The sequence below is a fragment of the Protopterus annectens genome, chromosome 8.part0, assembly GCF_019279795.1.
Source record: "Protopterus annectens isolate FY-2018-M chromosome 8.part0, PAN1.0, whole genome shotgun sequence".
Taxonomy (NCBI): domain Eukaryota; kingdom Metazoa; phylum Chordata; order Ceratodontiformes; family Protopteridae; genus Protopterus; species Protopterus annectens.
Window position 1 is genome coordinate 1207403295 of NC_056741.1, and position 19517 is coordinate 1207422811.

General features: G+C 37.6%; 1 protein-coding gene across 2 annotated transcripts in view; it reads left to right on the forward strand.

Moving 5' to 3' along the window:
- LOC122809311 (guanylate-binding protein 1-like) overlaps positions 1-19517 on the forward strand; it is a 428120-nt gene that overhangs the window by 111245 nt on the left and 297358 nt on the right. For both annotated transcript variants that reach the window (XM_044080708.1, XM_044080707.1), the window contains exon 4: positions 15008-15117. In XM_044080708.1, coding sequence (XP_043936643.1) covers positions 15008-15117 — 110 coding nt within the window. The remainder of the gene's footprint in view (positions 1-15007; positions 15118-19517) is intronic.

Sequence of the window (19517 nt, forward strand, 5' to 3'; positions counted from 1 at the left end):
TATTAGAATTCTGTCTAATCTACAATAGTACTATATCTGTTCAAAATAATGTAAATATTGCTTATTCCTATTACAAATATTCTCCATATACTAATTCAATTTATGGAGCTCAGATGTTCTGGATTGTCAAGGTATGAGTGATAATCTGATGGACTTAGGTTTATCCAGCAGATTAGGAATGATTTTCATTCTGTGGCTAGTGCGGGTCTTAGTTTTGTTAACATTTATTAATTTAAATTTGTTATTTCATAAAAACATTTTTAGTATACCTGACCAAAACATTACTTTATTGGTAAATACTAAAAACAACTGTGAAACCAAACTGAAGCACAAAAAAAAACAGTCCTAGATGCAGATCCAATAACCACCCAGGAAAAATGTATTAGCGCTTTCATCCACCTTTTATTCCGTGAACTTCTTCAGAAACAAAAATTTACCCTAACTTTGTTTATTGGTAAATACACAAAATATAAAACTGATAATTTCTTTTAAAAGCTCAAGCATATACTTTATAGTTATCAGAGGAAGATGTTTAATAGTCACAATAAAACAAAAAAATACAGTCTAAATAACCTAAGATGGATTTAACTTTATTATCTTTAAATACCAATTGCTTAAACAATCCTAGCAAGAGATCAAATCTACTAAAATATTTAAAATTGAACAAAGCACAAATTGTCTTCCTTCAAGAAACTCATTTCAAAACAAATGACAATTACAAATGGAATCCTAAGCAATATATGATATTGGTGCAATCCACTTATAAGACAAAGACAAAAGGGGTCAACGTTTTATGGAAAACAAATGTGATTAACCCAGAAATTATAAGTATGAAGATAAAGAAGGCCTTATGGCATTAGTAATAGTTAAATATAATAATAGAATATGGACCCTATCCAATCTATACTGGTTCCCAGGGGTTGGAACAGGAACTGTTAAAAAAAATGTGGATTTCATTTCCAATAATTATAAAGGCAACTTAATATTAGGATGAAATTTTAACTGTATATTTAATATTTCTGAAACTACAAATAAGACTGCTGCATACATCTGCTGTATCAAAAGCTTTAAACAAGTGGGTAGAATTGTTTCATCTTGTAGATACTTTCAGATTTAAGAAGATAAATCTTTGTGGTTTTCCCATCAAGATCACAGATTTGGTACCCAAACTAGAATAGATAAAATATTTGCTGCCCATGACTTGCACTCTAAAATCATTAATTTCTCAATCACTCCCTGCCCCTTCTCAGGCCACAATTCATTGATACTAAAACTTCAAAATGGGTACAAACCATTAATCTTTAACTCCAGAATTCCAGCATATATAACTAAAATTAAAGGGTTCAAACCCTGGTTATTATCTGAATTACAGGTCTTCTTTGATATTAATTACACCACAGAGATAAATAAAATAATGATGTGGGACTCATTAAAAGCTTACATATATGGTAAACCTATAACTTGGTATAAAAAAATCAGAGAATGGGATTCTGAATTATTAGATCCAGGATCCAAACTTTTGTCAGTAAAAGCTGAAAAAAATCTAAATTATTTGAAGATGAAAAAAAAATAGAAGTATTAAACAATAAATATAAGAAATTCTAACACAGAAAACTAGTTTAACTTTAGAAAATCTAAAAATTAATACCTTGGCCACTTCTCCCAAATATCTACATAAGTTATCCACAAGAATCAAAATACAATCAAAAGCTAATAACATTAAAAGCATCTTCCATGAAAAGAAAGGGAGAAATGTCTCAGATATAGGGGACATTCTTGATGCCTATAGAAATCACTATATGGAACATTTCCAAAAAGAAAATATACATATTGATCAATTAAATCTACATGAAAAATGTTCTAATATAAAAAAAATACCAGAAAATTTTAAACTAGATCTCCAAGCACCCATATCCTACAAATTAATTACAGATACAGTAAAAGAGGGTAAAAACAATAACGCTCCAGGTATAGATGGCATAATTATGGAAATATATAAACTTTTTCTTTCAAAGATACTATCCCTCTTCCATAAAACTCTATTAGAAATTCAGTCACAAGCTTTAATACCACCCTGTTTTATTGGTGTGATTAAGGAATATCTCCAAAAGGAAAACAAATCCCTAAACCTCTGTACCTCATATAGACTTATATCATTAGTAAATAATGACTATAAGATATTTATGACCATATTAACTAACAGAATGAAAATACCACTATCCAAAACAATAAATAATGATCAAACTGGATTTATATATCATAGACACACACATGACAATATTAAAAGGATAATTTCTCTTATAGATTATGTTAATAAAGAAAATAAACACTCATAATTAGCTTAGATATAGAGAAAGCCTTTGATTCCCTAAATTGGGACTATTTATTCAAAATCCTAATGCTATTTGAATTTCCTGCATCCTTTGTTCACCTCCTAAAGAATATATATACAAATAATTTAGCATATGTCAAGTTAGGTCCTTTTACCTCTGAAACTATACATATAACAAAAGGCACTAAACAAGGATGTTCCGTGTCATCGATTCTATTTGCTCTGGCTATTGAAATATTGGCAAATTCAATTCGTAACAATATAAAAATCAAAGAAATAGATGTTTATGAATAATACAATTCTAAAGTGATGCTATTTGCTGATGACATATTACTAACATTATCTAATACAAAAGAGACATTAGAAAAATTAGATATATTAATTGACAAATTTCACATGACTTCAGGACTCCTTTTCAATAAATCAAAATCAAAATGTTTATTTTTAAATAAGAAAAAAGAACTGGAGACTAAGGGGGATCACATCATAGGGAAACAAGAATCTACCTTAAAATATCTGGGAATTGAGTTATGCAAGGATAATAATGAATTAGTCTCAAAAAACTACAGTAATGTCATCAATACATTAAAATCTCCATGGAAAAATGGAACAAAATAACATTAACATTTGAAGATAGACTACGGTTAATAATAATGGTTTTACTGCCCAATATTCTATATATAGCCTTGGCAATACAACTGTTACCAGAAAGGAATATACTTAAAGAAACAAATTTATGGCTAATAAAATTTTTATGGTTTCCCAAAAGAAGCATAATAGCTTTAATACGTCATATCAGACCATGGAAACGGAGAGGATTAAACTTTCCTGATATAGAAACATATATGAAAGCAACAATATCTAAAACAATCTCAGATTGGATAAGTCCAAATTACTCTGCAAATTGGAAAGAATTGCTAACTGTAATATCAATAAATGAATTTGATTTACGAAAAAAATTCAAATAGATAAAAACATTTTGCCATGGCACATATGTATTAGTATGCAATATAATACAACTAAACCCACTAAGACTCATATGATTAATTATTACATTGACTCATTTAGGAAAATTATTAATACAAATATAGATTTAAAAATCTGGTTTGATCTTTTAACACCATTTATAGTCACAAAGAACTTTCCACATAAAATATATAGAGAAATTTTTAATTCTTGGGAACAGAAAGGATTTGTTTGTTGGCTCCAGTGTATCAAAAACTAAACGTTTTAGATATGCAAGTAATAAAAACAACATACAAAATTCCACAACATGACTGGCTAACTTTACAGAGTATTGTCATATTCATAAGATTTAAGTAGAATAATTAACAATTCGTCATTTAAAGAAATATCTAAATTTACGAAATACATATATCAAATCATATATAATGACTTTGACATGGGAAACAGTATTTCAAAATTTTACAAAATATTGATAAACTATAAAAGAACACCCAAAACCTCATATTGGAAATATGTAACAGAAGGACAATCAATACAGTTAATTGAAGATATTAAAACAAATATCTTATCGATAAAATATATGTCCTTTACACAATACTGGAAAGTTTTTAATTGGAAATGCTTGCAAAGAACATTCTTAACCCCAGATAGTATCAGTAAAATTAGTTCTTCCATAAAAGGAATATGTTGAAGATGTGAGCAAATACACAATGCAGATTGGAACCACATTTTCTTTGTGTTAAAATTATGCCATTTTGGAATGGTATTAATAACTTTCTACAAGCTTTAATTATTTTATTTAACTAAAGCTCTTGTATTAGTAAATGTGAACAAAGGTCCTCATTTGAATAGGACAAACATGCAGCTGGTTTGGACTATACTTGCAATTTCAAGAAAGTGTATAAGAAGAAGATGGAATACAAACACAATACCAACTTTGGAAGACTTCTACTGAAGACCACAGCATTATTGGAAATTAAAATTAAAGAACTAAGAATTTATCCAAAGCCATTTATTAACAACTCTTGGGGAAAGTTGTGTTGTTGTTTGACACTATACAATAATTGATCAGACACTCTGATAATGGATTGGATATACTTATAAAGTAACTGTATACATTAAAATCTATTATAGTGTCAGGCTAATTTAAATACTTATTTAAGATGTCATGTTTAAATACTATGGAATTCATTCAAATGTATTTGAAAAATAAAAAAAAATTGAGAGAAAAGGTGTTTAAACAAAGTATTAGTTTAAGGGTATGCACTTTTATGCAACCAGAGTATTGTATATTTTTATTTTGTATATTTTCCCCTAACAGATTTGTTTGTTTTTCAATTAAATTGTACAGGTTATAGTTCACATTAAAGGTGGGAAAAGTTTTGAAATTATTTATTGTGGTCTCTTTTTTTTATATGACAAAAAAATGGCATTTTAACAGGGGTGTGTACACTTTTTATATCCACTGTACCTCTCCATCTTTTCTAGGTCCTCCTCATCCTTTCTCAGGTTTGGGTGCTGAGGCCTCATCATCCATCCAGGGTCAGCCCTCTCCCTAGAGCCTTCAGGTGGGCACTGCTCCACTTGAAGTACATGTCTCTTCCAAGTCCGCCAGTAAGTCCACCTTAGAGGAACCCCCCTTGGAAGAGAACATCTAAGAGGAGACTTTTTGACTCCCTAGAGAGAGTTCCTAACTAAGGACATGGATTTTGAGGAGGGAGACGGGTCCCTCAGACTTTGACCTGAGAAAGTGTCCTTCGGGGATATCCTCGAAGTTCTCAAGCAAAGTGGTGGTTGGTCTTCCCCAACCCCCTCTTTAGAGGACTCTGTGTTCCTGAAGGACTTTGGGATGGGCCCATTTTCTACCTGGGTTTCCCCCCCTGCTGATGAGCTTCTGGACCTTATCAGCAGGGCTTGGAAGGAGCCAGACATGGTGGAACCTGTACCCAAAATATCCTACAAATTCCTCAGTCCTCCCAAGGATAGAACATTTTGGAGCAGAGGTGTCCCTGTCAATGCCATCATGGTGGCCACTGCTACTAAGAAGGAGCTAGCTGAGCATAGCTCCTCAGTCCATCCCCTGAGTCCCGAGTGATGATCACTTTGGAAAGCATGTGTTTGCCTCATCTACTTTCAGACTGAGAGCAATTAATTATTTGGCCCATTTTACCCAGCTTCAGAGGGATTTGGTTTCGGAGATTACCACTTCCCTGACAGTGTGTTGCTGCCTCTGGAGAGTCTCAAACTGGTCTCTCCATGGCTGTCTACTCTGACTTCCTAGATTAATGCTTCAATGAGGTTGATCTCCAAGTAGGGAGAGGTGACATCTCGAATGGTAGGCACCGAAATTGCCATTTGATGGCATGCCTGGCTTTGCCTTTGTAGGTTTGCAGAACCCTTTAAGGTGTCTTTCACTAACGCCCCATTTGATAATTCCACCTTGTTTGGATCGTCCATTAAGGATACTTTAACCTGCAGCAAGCAGGAAGGCAATACTCTTTCCATAGTAGGGATCAGCTTTTCTACTCCCCAATGGTCTTTTTCTAAGACCCAGAGGGGAAGTAAGAAACTTTGGTTCTGGAGGATTCAGTCTTCCTTTCAGGACACTCCCCAGTTATCCTCTTTTGCAAGCCAGGGTGTGAGATTCAATGGCAAGTACCACCCCAGGGACAGAGGGGGTTCACAGAACCAGGGCTCCCGGGAAACCTTCTTGGAGAAGCCCTTTCAGTGTTCCTGAGATGCTGCCTGACTGTCCTGCCCTGGAGGCTGTCAGGGGTCAACTCTCTCTTCACCCACTAGCCTGGACAAGTCTCACCTCTGATCACTGGGTGCTAAAAATTATTTCCAGGGGTTACTCCATTCCCTTTTCTCAGCCCATTCCAATTCAAAAATTTCTCTCAAACATTCCATCCTGCCAAAAGGAGTTGGCCTATCTCGAGTGTCAAGATCTCCTTCAAAAAAGAGCCATCTAAGAGGTCCCAACAGGGCAGTGAGGGTCTGGAACTTACTCTCACTTCTTTTTGGTGCTGAAGAAGACTGGAGACCTGCATCCAATTTTAGTCCTCAGTGAGCTAAATCTATCTGCCAAAAAGTCCATGTTCTGGATGATCACTGTTCAATCCATTCTGCTTCTCCTGCACAAGGATGATTGGATGTGCTCAATGGATCTCAAGGATGCGTACTATCGTATAAAGATAGACAGATGCTCCAGGGGGACACTTACACTTTTGGTTATGGGCCAGTCATTACCGGTTCAGAAGCCTGCCCTTTGGACTCACTACAGCCCCCCCATAGGTGTTTACCTAATGCATGGCAGTGGTGGCAGATCATCTCCAGCTGCAAGGTTAGCAGGTCTTTCCATACCTGCATAATTGGCTACTCACGGCTTTCATGAGGCATCAACTATCAATGGCCATGAGGTATATCCTCAGCCTTTTCCAACATCTAGGTATCACTGTGAATCTTCCCAATCCAGTCTTGTTCCATACCAAAATCTGGAGTTCATTGGGGTCCAGCTGGACACGGTATCAGAAACTGCAGCACTGCCTCCCTGCAGGATTCAACTCATTCTAAGTCAGGTTTCTTTTGCTGCAGCTAGCGTGCCCATCGGTTCATTTGATTCTCCATAGGTTCGATGGTGGCTGCCATTCAATTGGTTCCCCTTGCCAGATGTCTCTGCAAGTTCTTCACTGCACCCTGGCATTACAGTGGTCCATTCTGGTTCAACCCATGACCATGATGATAAAGTTGACTCAGGTGTGCAGGAATCATCTCACTTGGTGGCTTCAGTCTCAGGACCTATTTCTAAGCAGGCCATTTTTTCTCTCCCAGTAAAATGCCACAGTGACCATGGACACCTCCCTGTTGGGGTTGGAGGGACATTTTCAGGGCAGGACAGTTCAAGACATGTGGTCCCCCACAGAGACCAGATTGCACATAAATGTCCTGGGGATGGGAGCAAGCAAGCCTTTCAGGAGTGCCTCCCTCTGAGGACCATAGCAATTCAGACTGACAACATTGCAGTGGTGTGGTATATGTGGTCTGTGCAGAGAGGCCATGAGAGTGTGAGAATGGGCAATGTATTCCAGGCACTTTCTTCTTGCAACTCATATCCTGGATGTTTCAATGTGCTGACCAACAAATTCAGCAGGTCTATCTTGAGTCTCCATGAGTGGTCACTGACAAGACAGATATTAGACAGTTGGGGTCAACCATGCTGAAATCTTTTTGCTTCCCCAGTCAACCACAAATTAAGCATTTTTTTTGCCCTGATTCCTCCAGTGGGGGAGTCATCCATCTGATTCATGATTGGCCTCTGGGTCTCCTCTACACTTACCCTCCTACTCCCCTAATACCCAAAGTCTTACAGAAAGCTTGTTGACTTGAAGACCCCTCTCATCCTCAATTCCCCCTTCTGGCCTCGCCAGGCATGGTTCTCCTTCCTAAGGTCTCATCTGAAGTATCTGCCATGGATACTGGATCCCATTCCAGATTCCATTTCCCATCCCTGGGGGCTTCCACTTCCCAATCTCTTGGACCCTTCATCTAACCGCATGGTTTCTCCAGTTCCAGTAAACCTTTCGCAGTCCAAGCTTCTTTCTCGGTAAAGAGCATTAGCTTGGCTTCTCAAAAACCCATCTACAAAGAAATCTAGTCCAGTAAATGGAAAAGATTTTCTATTTAGGCTAGACAACATAATCTGGATCCTTTTTCAACCCATATTCCTGATATTTTGCTCTTCTTATCTTCCCGTTTTCAGGATGGGGTGAGTTTTTCTACCATTAAGCTCCATTTAGCAGCCATTTCTAATTTCCATCTGAATGAGGAGCCTTCCTTTTCTAATAGGCTGTACAAATCCTTTCCAAAAGGAGTTTTTCTTCTTAGACCTCATATTAAAGATCCATCCCCGCAATGGGATTTGACATTGGTGCTGCAGTCCTGGACGCAAAAACCTTTTGAACCAGCTGCTTCTTGTGATATTAAATTCCTTGCTTGGAAGACATCCTTTTTAGTGCCTGTTACTTCTGCCAAAAGGGTCTCGGAACTTCAAGCCCTAAGCATTAAGCCTCTCTTCATGATCTTTCATAAGGACAGGGTGCCCTTAGAACAAATCCTTCCTTTCTTCCCAAAGTGGCTTCAGAGGATAACCTCAATCAATTGATTCAACTACCCGTCTTCTTCCCTAATTACTCTAAGAGAGATATATTTTGCATTGTTTAGACATCCATAGGGAATTGCATTTTTATCTGAAAAGCACTGAGGAATTCAGGAAGTCGGACCAGCTCTTTGTGGTCTTCTCTTAAAACAGAAGGGGCCAGGTAGTTTCCAAAGTGACTATTTCCAAGTGGATTGGTAGATGTATTTCCTACATTTATGATAGTAGGCATTTGGAATTATCCAGACCAGTTAAGGCCCACTCTGCTAGGTCTGTTGTTGTGTCTTCAGCTTTCTTGACTAGACTTTCCCTGGATGAGATTTGTGCTGCTGCGACTTGATCTAATCTACACACTTTTATTTCGCACTACAAATTGGGCTTAGTGTCTAGGAATAGAACTTCCTTTGGTTCCTCTGTGCTCTGGCATATCCTTCCATGAGGCCACCCAGGGTACATAGTAGCTGGGGACTCTGACCTATTTGTGATGAACACAGATAGCATCAGATAAAGAGTTATATACTTACCATAACTTGGCATCTGTGCTGTCCAGTGTCAGTATTCATCAGTCCCGCCCTCCTTCCCCCTTCCTTCTGGGGTTTCTGGCAAGCTGAAGTGGCTTATAATTGGAATGTTTTGATCTTCTGCACAGTTTCTTCTGTGTTTCCATTGGTTTAGCAAACTCAGTCTGAGGATTAGAAGGTGGCAGGGGATTATGGGAAGGAGAGGAGCTTAAGCTCTGGATCTGTCTGACAGTTACTGGCTTGGATCCGAGGTCGGATCCAAGACCCATTTGTGATGAATAATGATAGTAGCTAGCACAGATGCCAAGTTATGGTAAGTACATAACTCTTTTTTAATAAAATGTTACAAATTCATAAAATTACACAAATACATTTATTAGACTTGGATATTAACATCAGTGTGTTCTCCTTTTGAGACTCTTTTTGAACTGTGGACTGGTTTGCTTGTTTTTTTTTTTTGCTGGTCTCTGCGGCCTTTCATTGTAATCTTTGGAGTAAAATCAGTCAGCCAAAGCCTTTCGGTATTGGCTTTTACTTTGGAGAAGTAGATCCAGACAGAAGAGGTCCCAGCACAAAACCCTGGAGGACATCACTGATGACTGGTCTCTTTGTGAAGATGGATTCCCCTATTCTGTGGTCCTGCATCCTATCTGTGAGCCAGTTGGTAATACTTTGGGTGATGTAGGGGTTTATTCCTGGCTTTTCTGATATGCCCGAATGGGGGATTGTGTCAAAAGCCTTGGCCAGGTCAAGGTATGTGGTGTGTATAGTTTTACCTTCATCAATTGCTTTGATAAGCTTTTCACTATGTTGAGTAAGAATGACCTGCTCTTGATAAATCCAGACTTAAATGGTCCAGTATTTGGAGGTTCCTTATGCCCTAATTGATTTGTTCCACAATAAATCCTTCCATGGCTTTGCATATGACGCTGGCCAGACTTATGAAAGGTCATCCCTTATGCAGATGAATGATTGTAGCAGTTCTCCATTTGACTAGTACAAAACCTGTATGGAGGCTGAGATTGAACAGTGTTGTTGGAGGTGGGTAAATTGCACTTCTTGTTATTTAAGATGCATCCAGGGATATTTCAGGAAATTGGTGCATTTTTACCATTTTTGGTATCACTTTCAGGACTTGTCTTTTGTGACAACTGGAAGTGTGTCAGTTTCTGGCATATCTTGTGGGATAGATGGAAGGGAGAGGGGTGTAAAGTTTGAGCTGAATTTATTGGCCATTATGTTAGCTATATCTTCAGCGTCAGTATAGGTAACATAGTTCACAGTCAGCACAGTGCATTGCTGCATTGTACTTTTGAAATTACGACCATAGTTAAAAAGAACCTGTGGTTGTCTTTGGGTTCGGTGGCTATTTTAGCATCAAACATGGCTTTGGTGAATTTTATTAAGGTCCTAAGTTTTTTTTATTTTAGTGAAGCGGGTTGTATCATTCTGGGAATTACTCTTCATAGTTTTAATCAAAATACTCTTCATTTTACTGTAAATCTTGTTGATATTGTCATTCCACCATGCTGGTTTGTTTCTGGGGTTTGCCCTGCACTTGTTTTTACAGGAAAACTCTGTAAGTCTGTTCAGCTGTTTACATGGTGGTATGTGTGGTGATGTACATTTCTGTGTATTCAGTGGGGTTAACAGGGTTTAATAGGGATTCAAAGCTTACCAGTGTATCACTTAAGAGTACATACAATAGTTTGTCTTAGAGAAATTTCTAAAAAGGTTCATTTGGAGGCTTGTAAAACATGGCAGAACAAGAGGATCTGGAAATACTGGATTTTCGTGGAGTTTATTAAATTTGTATGGGACTCTAAAGCATATGCCCTACATCATGTCATTAATCTTCAGAAAAAATACTCTAAGTAAAACAATTTTTTTCTTAATGGTACTGTTTTAATGGTTTATGACTTTCCTTGCAAGCTCTGAAGTAAAGCTTTTTCAGTTATTTTTAAATGTAATGGGGATACTAATATAAACAGGTGCTTATGTTTTTTTTTCAGTTTCTTCCTTTTTCTCTGTTTTTTCCTTGTTCAGTTTTAAGATATGTAGGGAATGCAATGTAAAAAAAAGAGAGAAAAGGAAAAAGGTTTGGTAAAGAGAGCATGACAAAAGAAAAAATGAATGTGCTTTTACTCATCCTTGCATGGGGAATGTCTGGATTAAGGCCCCTGGCTTTATCCCGTAACAAGTCTTATTAGAAACCAAGTAAATGAAGAAGAATATTGAATATTATAAGTTTTTTTTTCTGGTAAACCGTATATCCTTAGCAGTTTTGTGTCTGGTTTGCATGTCCCCAGAAGACAGTCTGATAAAAGAGAAATAGCTTGGAGAAAGTGTTTACTGAAAGCTTTCAAGTGTTTTCTCAGCTGTGAGAGCTGTAAGGATAAGACAGAATCAGACAGCACTTACTAAAAACACAGGCTGTACCATGCATCTTACCATGACTAACCTTTCTTTTTGGTTAACTCTGTCCGTGTGGCTATCAGTTTAGAACTTTTGTTCTTATTAGAAAGGTAAAACTTCAAATTTCAAAGATGTACATTGTTTTGCTTGTTAAGTAGATTAATTTTAGGGGGTATTGGTGTGTTTTGTTTTTTTGTTTGAGAGCCCAAATGGATATGACAAGAAACACCTGTTTAAAAGACCAAGCTGCCAAACAATATATGCATGTAACATAAAAGTTAGAACTAGACATTAAAAAAAAAGCAGTTATGCATAAAAGGTGTGAACAATAGCTATATAAGAAAGTGGTGCTTTCTGTAATGTCTTTAAATCTGAATGGTTTCACAGATAAATACAAAAATGAAAGAGTAGTGAACTATATTAGAGTGCAAATAGCTATGCTACAGGAGACATACCTGGAAAGAACTGAACATGTCAATTTGATAAAGAAAGGTTTTCAGGATAGTTATTCAGCAGAATACCTGGAGCAAAGGAAAAGAGTACTTATATTAATTGCAAGAGGAGCTCCAATAGTGATCGAAGAGGAAAAAAAGATAATAATGGTAGATTTGTAGTGCTAAGGTGCTACTGGCAAGGGCTAAGGATTACACTGGCATGTATTTAAATTCCACCTAAAACTGCTATAATGGAGCTTAAGAAAATTCTGGCGAAATAATCAGCTTTCAGCAAAGAATATTACTTATGGGTGGGAAATGGAATTTGGTTTGCAACAGTGAAGATGTGTCCGGGGGGGTCCAGAAGGGAAAATATAACAAAGTAAGGTCGATTTTTGAAGAAATTTATGAAAATGTTTGGCATGGAAGATGTGAATTCAGTACTGAGTTCAGAGTGAATTTACATATTATTCTCCAAGATTCAAAAACGAAGCTAGGCTACATAGAATTTATATTTCACAGGAACAAGTGCATTTAATTGAAGGTCTTGAAATGCACCCAATAACTATTTCAGGTCAAGTGCCAATAAAAACTAAAATAAAAACACAAGGTAATGAGATAAAAATGAGACACTGGAGCTTTCCCACCTGTCTGCTGAAGAGAGGAATTTAATGAATGGGTTTTGGGAATAATTCAGGAGCTTTTAGAGAAGATAGACATTTCTTCTGAAAATATAGCTAGGGAGTGGGATAAAACTAGTGTGGAAATAAAGGAAAGTGAGATTTGGTTAAGAAGTAACAAAAATTATTTAGGGCGACTGACAAATGTTAAAGTTTTGCAAAGTAGGGGGACTCCCATGGAACAAGAGGAGGAGCAACTGCTGAATGCTAAACAGAAAATAAGGGATTACTTCAGTAATGTGCATGAGTTTATAAAGATTGCTGTAAAGCAACTGTTTTTTTATAATAACTTTAGAGCACAAAGACTTTTAGCACAATGACTTAGGCATCAGAAAGTAGAAAGGGCTGTCACTAAGTTTAAGGAGCCTATAACAAGGAAGATAACAAGATCCTGTAGAAGAATATTTCAGAAATTTTATGAAAGTCTGTGTCAAGCAGAGAAATATGGAAATCAAGAAAAGATACAAATGGAAATGTTTATGGGGGAATTAAATATGCCAAGGTTAGAGGTAGATGAGGCTCAATTACGAACAGCTAGGATAGGAGGAGGTAAGATAAAAATGGTGATGTATAACCAATCTAGAGGAACGTCCCCAGGAATAGATGGTATTCCTGTGGAAGTTTGGAAGCTAGGAGGGAAAAAAACTGATAAAGATCTGGAAGGATTTGTTTAACAGTATCTTAAGAGAAGAAGTACCAACATCCTGGAAGAAAGCAGTGGTAGCTGTAATACCTAAAGAGTTTAAAGAGCCATCATATCCAACTTCATACAGGCCCATTTCAATAGAAAACCATGATTATAAAGTGTTCTTATCAATAATGCCTAAAAGAATGGCAAACGTAATGCCAAAATTAATAGTGATGGATCATCGTGACTTTATGGAGAGGAGGCAAACATTTGATTACATTAACAGGACACTGATGATCCAGAGGGAAGCAGTATGTAAGAAAATATCACTGTTGTTGGTGGGTCTTGATGCAGAAAAGGCATTTGACAGAGTAAGCTGGGACTTCATGAGCAGGGCAATGGAAGCAGTTGCTTTCTCTAATAAAATTATAAGGTTGAATAGAAGTTTATGTGAGGGATCAGAGGTGAAAATTAAAGTGGACAGAGTCCCCTCTGATAATTTTTGCTTGAGTAGAGGAACCAGCCAGGGGTGTCCTCTTTCTCCTTTGTTGTTTGCATTATATTTAGAACAACTGGTAAAGAAAAAAAGGGACTCAGAAATTCAAGGATATAATTGGTATGGTAGTCAAGGTAAGCTGGCTGTGTTTGCAGATATTATTTCATACCTGACAAAACCAGAAAGAGACATTACAGTATTCTGGAACATTTTAAGTCAGTTTCAAATCTTCTCAGGATACAAAATTTAATGAAGCTAAAACAAAGGCAATAGCGGTAAATTATGTACTCACACATACGTTTGTCCAGCAATATCCATATTTATGGGAACATGATAAAATGATGTGTTTAGGAGTATGGATTAAAAAGGACTTGGTTGTGTGCAGCTAAGGATATGTGGGAGGAGACTAAACAGAAGATCATACAAAAACTGAGAAACTAGAAGCTTTGTTATATGGTTATGAATAGTAAGATACAAGCAGTTAAAATGTTTTTAGTCTCTATAGTTTTATACACAGGCCAGGTATATTTTTATCAACCAGAGGAGAAGTTGTGGATAGCAATTAAAAAAGAGATAAAGGATTTTATCTGGGAGGGGAAGACTGCAAAGGTCAAGTGGGATAAGCTGATTCTACCACTTGAACAAGGCGGACTAGGATTACTCGATTTGAAGGGGTATTTTAGAGCAACACAGTTAAGGCTCGTATACATATGACAACCAGAAAATTATAATTCAAAGTGGAAAGGAATGATGATGATACAGGGGAGAAGCTCAAGAAACAGAGGCTGGGATTTTGGATGCAGACCCTTAAGGAGAATGACATCAATCATACAGAATATTATATTCATAAAGTAGCAGAATGTATTTTAAGAACTAAACCAGTAGGGGAATGGAGAAGAGAGATTCTGCCGATAGGGAGGACTGCAATTAGGGATATAGACAGTAGGCAAGAGGGGGTTGGAAATTATTGGAGAAAACTGGCAAAAGATCCAAGGTATTGGAAGGAAGTAACTATAAAGGAAAAGGTAATAGAATGGGAACACTGAACTTCTGTCATGCATACTGTTTTTCTTCTGCATCAGGGTAAGAAACTTTATACTCCCAGTGATGACTTTCATCTCCAGCACACAGTATGTTATGATGACTTTGGTGTATTCTCCATCTGGATCTATCATCTTGAGTTAAAAAAAGCATTAATCTTTAAAAGGCAGCTACTTTTAAGTTGTATTTGCAGAAGGCTGTCCCTGGCAAGGCTGAGATAATGGATTCTTGAAGGGTGAGATGAAAATACTAGGGCATATAAGAAAGACAAGATAGAAAATAACCGACTTAATTTCCCTTTTTTTTTTTTTTTTTTTTTTTTTTTTTTGTTCACTACAGGGTGATGTGAAAAATGACTGCTGGATTTTTGCCCTGGCTGTCTTGTTGAGCAGCACATTTGTATACAACAGTATGGGCACTATTGACCAAAATGCCTTGGATCAACTGTAGTATCCTTTTCTTGGAATATTTGTTTTTTGATGTTTCTAAATGCATCTTAAAGATTATGTGCAAATATATTTCTTGCCATTTATTTTTGTTGTAATTATGCACACGTCATATAGTGTGGGCTTTCTGATTTTAAAATATGTGGCTTTTACTTATTGCTACAGTGGAACTCTATAAAGTTTAATAAGCTTCCACTTGTATGTTAAGTAGTTGTATGATTATTTCCTGATTGTTTCCTCTGATCATACCTTATGATTATGCCTTTGTGTTGTAGGTGTGTTTTACAGTCTGTGGCAGATTTCCACACATAAAATGGCCCAGAATACAGCATAAGTAATCAATAAGTGAGTTAGCCATTGAGACAATAATTAAATTCAGTTATATTTTAGTAAAATGTCACAAAAGCAAGTAAAGTGTATAGTGCTTTTACTGCAGTGCGATGGTACAACATAACATTGTAATAAAAAGGTGTTTACCATGAGTTACTTAAAACAGAAGCATATGAATCACCTCAGGGATGGATCTGCAGTAATCGTTTTGTTTAATATGCTGAATTGGTCGGTGCTGGAACAAAAATGTTTGGAATAATCTACATTCTTGAAGAAAAAGATGAAGAGTGAAGATTATGATGAAGATGGGATTAAGATGAACATGATAAATAGAATAATGATGAAGATATGACAAAGATGGGGATTACAGTGCAAATGAAGGGATGAAGATGGATTGAAGAAGATTATGATGATGTGATGAAAGTGACAATGATGTGATGATGATGAGGAGATGATGTCAGATATGCCATAAAGATGACAGTGAAAATGTCTACCATTTGATGATCACTTTTTAGGCAGAAATGTATAGGAATCACCTAAATGATAGTACAGTAAAGTTACTGTCCCATTGCTAATCCAGTTAGTGTGTAACACATTCATCTTCATCACATCTTCGTCCTCATGGCATATTCAGTGCATCTTTATATTCATTGAGTCATCTTCATTGTGCTTTCAACTTCATCTTCCTCAGTCTTTATCTTCATCATCATCTTAGCACATCATTGTCATGTTCATTGTATCTTCATCCTCATTCAGAAATATTGTTTTAAGCATAGGCATGCAACATATGAAGTATTGGCAATATATGTAGGTAGTAAGGGTGAAAGCACATTTGTTATGCAAAATTAGGTCTGTATTAAGCTGAGGTTTGTTTCTGGAGAGTTTGGAAGTAGTGTGTATGATTGCTTTTTATTGTTTGAGGTTTGCTGTTTGGTACTTCAGAGTTTTGAGGATCCGATGTTACAATTTTCTGCTTCCAATAAGTGTTTTCAGGTCCTCATTACTGTGAAAGGAAGCTGTTTAGTACTATATTCTGTATGTTATACCATGCTTTTGAAACAGACATTCATATTTCCCTACCATATGCTGTAGTACCATGTTCACAAATATTGGCAGTCAGTCTTAAGCAGGTATAGAGCAACAGTCTCCATGAGATCAAGTATCTCAGGATACATATTGCTGCAGGTTCAAAAACAACTAATTCTGTCATATCAGTTCTCTTTGTAAGATCATTGAAGCTCATCTTTGTCCTCCTTTTGGAAAATAAAGGAGTTATAGTGAGCAACCACTTAAATAACAGACCACTTAATTTAACAAGTGTCTTAGGCAAGCTGCTACAAAGGTTGTCAGTTAGTAAAGTTAAGAAGTATGTTTTTTATGTCAGCCAAAAGAGTTCAAACAAATATTAGTCATTTTTGAGATCATCAGTTAGCACCTTTGCTGTGATCTGCCTACATCTTACCAAAGCTTTTGATTCCATATTTCGTCTCTCACTCTGATAGTAAACCTTCTCAGTCTTTTTCACACAAAGTGTTCATTCATTGATTAGCATCTACTGGGGAGGAAGCAGTGAAAAACTGTTCAGGGCAGTCATTCTAAATGGGCAACTGCACCTTAAGAATCAGAATTACAGCCAGTATTGTTCAGTATAATGTTCTATCATAGGAAGGCAAAAACTGTTGGAGTTTATCCTCACCACCACTCAGCATCTCTTTTCCCTGGATGTTCCTGTGTTTAGCACTGATATGTATCTAAGACAATAACTGTCACAATGTCAGTCTTCCACTACACTGTCTGCCATCCTATTTACCAGATGTTCTTCATGTTTCACTGTTGCAGTCATCACATTTGGGTTATCTGCCTGCAGGTAGCCCTCAGCCGGCCTGAATACCAGAGTCTTGGATTCCTGCATCGGATGCTGTCTCTTCTTCCATGACGTCAGGTCATCAGGGGTATAAAACATGCGTCAGGGTTATAAAACATGCAGCCGATGCCATTACATCAGTATTTCTTGCCGTGTGGTGCCTGAAGCAGAAGCAGTTTGCAAGTGCCGGTCGGTCGACTCCTGAAATTTTTGTTTTCGAGTTTCAGAACCGAAGTCTTCAAAAAAGCTAAGTACCCCATTGGGGATCCTTTTTCTTGCTCTTAACTGATGTCAGTAAAAGTTGACAATTGTATTACCTGTGGAAAGCAAATACCTCGTAAAGATTTTCATTCCTTGCCCAGGCCCAGACCACGACGTCCCTCGCTGTCAGTTTTGTGCCTTTTTCAACCCCCAAACTATTCGTCATTGGTATATATTTGCAGCAAATTATTTTGGTACTCTGTTTAACTATCCAGAAATGGCTTTGGTAAGCCATCAGGCTACCGCTATTCTAAAAAAATTAAGGCTAAAGAGAGAGACACAGGCCGCATAGGTCCAAAACTGCCGCCGACGCTTCCATTAAGCTAGTCACCAGTCCGCTGGTACTCAGTGAGGTGCTTTTGCAGCCCCTAATACCCGCTACTTCAGATTCGCAGGCCTCTACTGAGACCCATTCAGAGTCCGGTATGCTGCGAGATGCTTCTTCGACTATGGAACCTGCGGATGTCTCTACCTTGGATGGGTCTGGAGCCGCTGTGCAGGCACAGGCTTCTGAGGGTGTATTCAGGCCTACAGACTTGCATTTTAAACAGACGTCATCTTCTTCATCCAGGCCTAAAACTCGACCCACACCTAGAAAACAGACGACCAAACTGCATGCTCAGGCCCATATGCCTAAAAAACAAATGCTTAGAATGGCTGAAGACCTTATTACTTTAATTAGGGAAAGCCAGTCTTCCCCCTCTAAGAGACCTAGAACTGATTTTTCTTCTGATTCTTCTGATCAGGATTCTGATATTTCTGTTTCTTCTGATTATCAGGATTTGCCCCTTTCTACCTATGAGGATTCTGATGCAGAGGATTCCATTCCCTCTGCTTCCCCTCCTGAAGATTTCTCTTTTACACTCTCTTAGGGAGCATTTCTGCTGGGAAAGCCAGGATTACTCTGACTCCAAAAAGAGGCTTAGGGAATTCTTACTCCTTCCTCAACATAGGCCTTTAGCTATCCCTCCTGTTCTGGACATTGTAGATGATGCTTTCTTGGAATCTAGTATTTCCCCAGACACCTTACCTCCAGCTCCCAGAAAACCTTACAGGTATTACAGAGTACCTGACTCTCACAAGTTCCTCTTCAAGAATCCTACTGCATATCCAGAGACCATTTCCCAAGGACCAAAGGGCATTAAGGCTACTGCTGCCAAAAACCCTACCCCTTCTGATAGAGATTCTAGAGCCTTGGACAGATGTGGTAAGAAGGCTAAGACTTCTGCTGCTTTGGCCATTAGGGCTTTAAATTGCCAGTTTCATATGTTAAAGTATCAGCAGCATATTATGGGGCTGCTTAAACAGAAAATGATGTTGATTCCTGACTGTGCTGAACACAAAGAATTACAGGATGTAATGCATTCTGCAGAACAAGTTGGTAAACATAATTTGCAATGTAATTTTGACTCTTTAGGAGCATCTTGCAGGGCTGCTGTCACTGGGTCTATACTTAGAACGCATGCATGGCTTAAGGAGCAAAACTTGCCAGATCATGTTAAAGCTAAATTACTGGATACTCTCTTAAATCAAGACTGCCTGTTTGGCAACAAAGCAGAAGAAGTCCTCGAAAAGATGGAGGAAAAAGCTAAACCTTTGCAAACTGTTAAAGATTTCCTGCAAGAACAGCCTCCCAGATTTAGTAGGCATTGGCCTTCAAAGAATTGGTCATTTCCAGCCTCTTCCAGGCCTTCTCAGTCCAAACCCAGGAACAGTAGACCATCTAGGTGATAGTCTCAGGCTACGCACAGGCCTAAGCAGTGGGAAGCTCCCACTTCCAAAGCAGGGAGCAGTAAGACCCCCTCCCTATGGAAAAAATGGCACAATGACTTAACCTTAACCCTTCCAAGCCCTGCTCAACTACCTGCTCCCTTAGGAGGAAAGCTCGTCCTGCATGCAAAAAGCTGGGAGCTCATTACCCAGGACAAATGGGTTTTGAATATAGTTT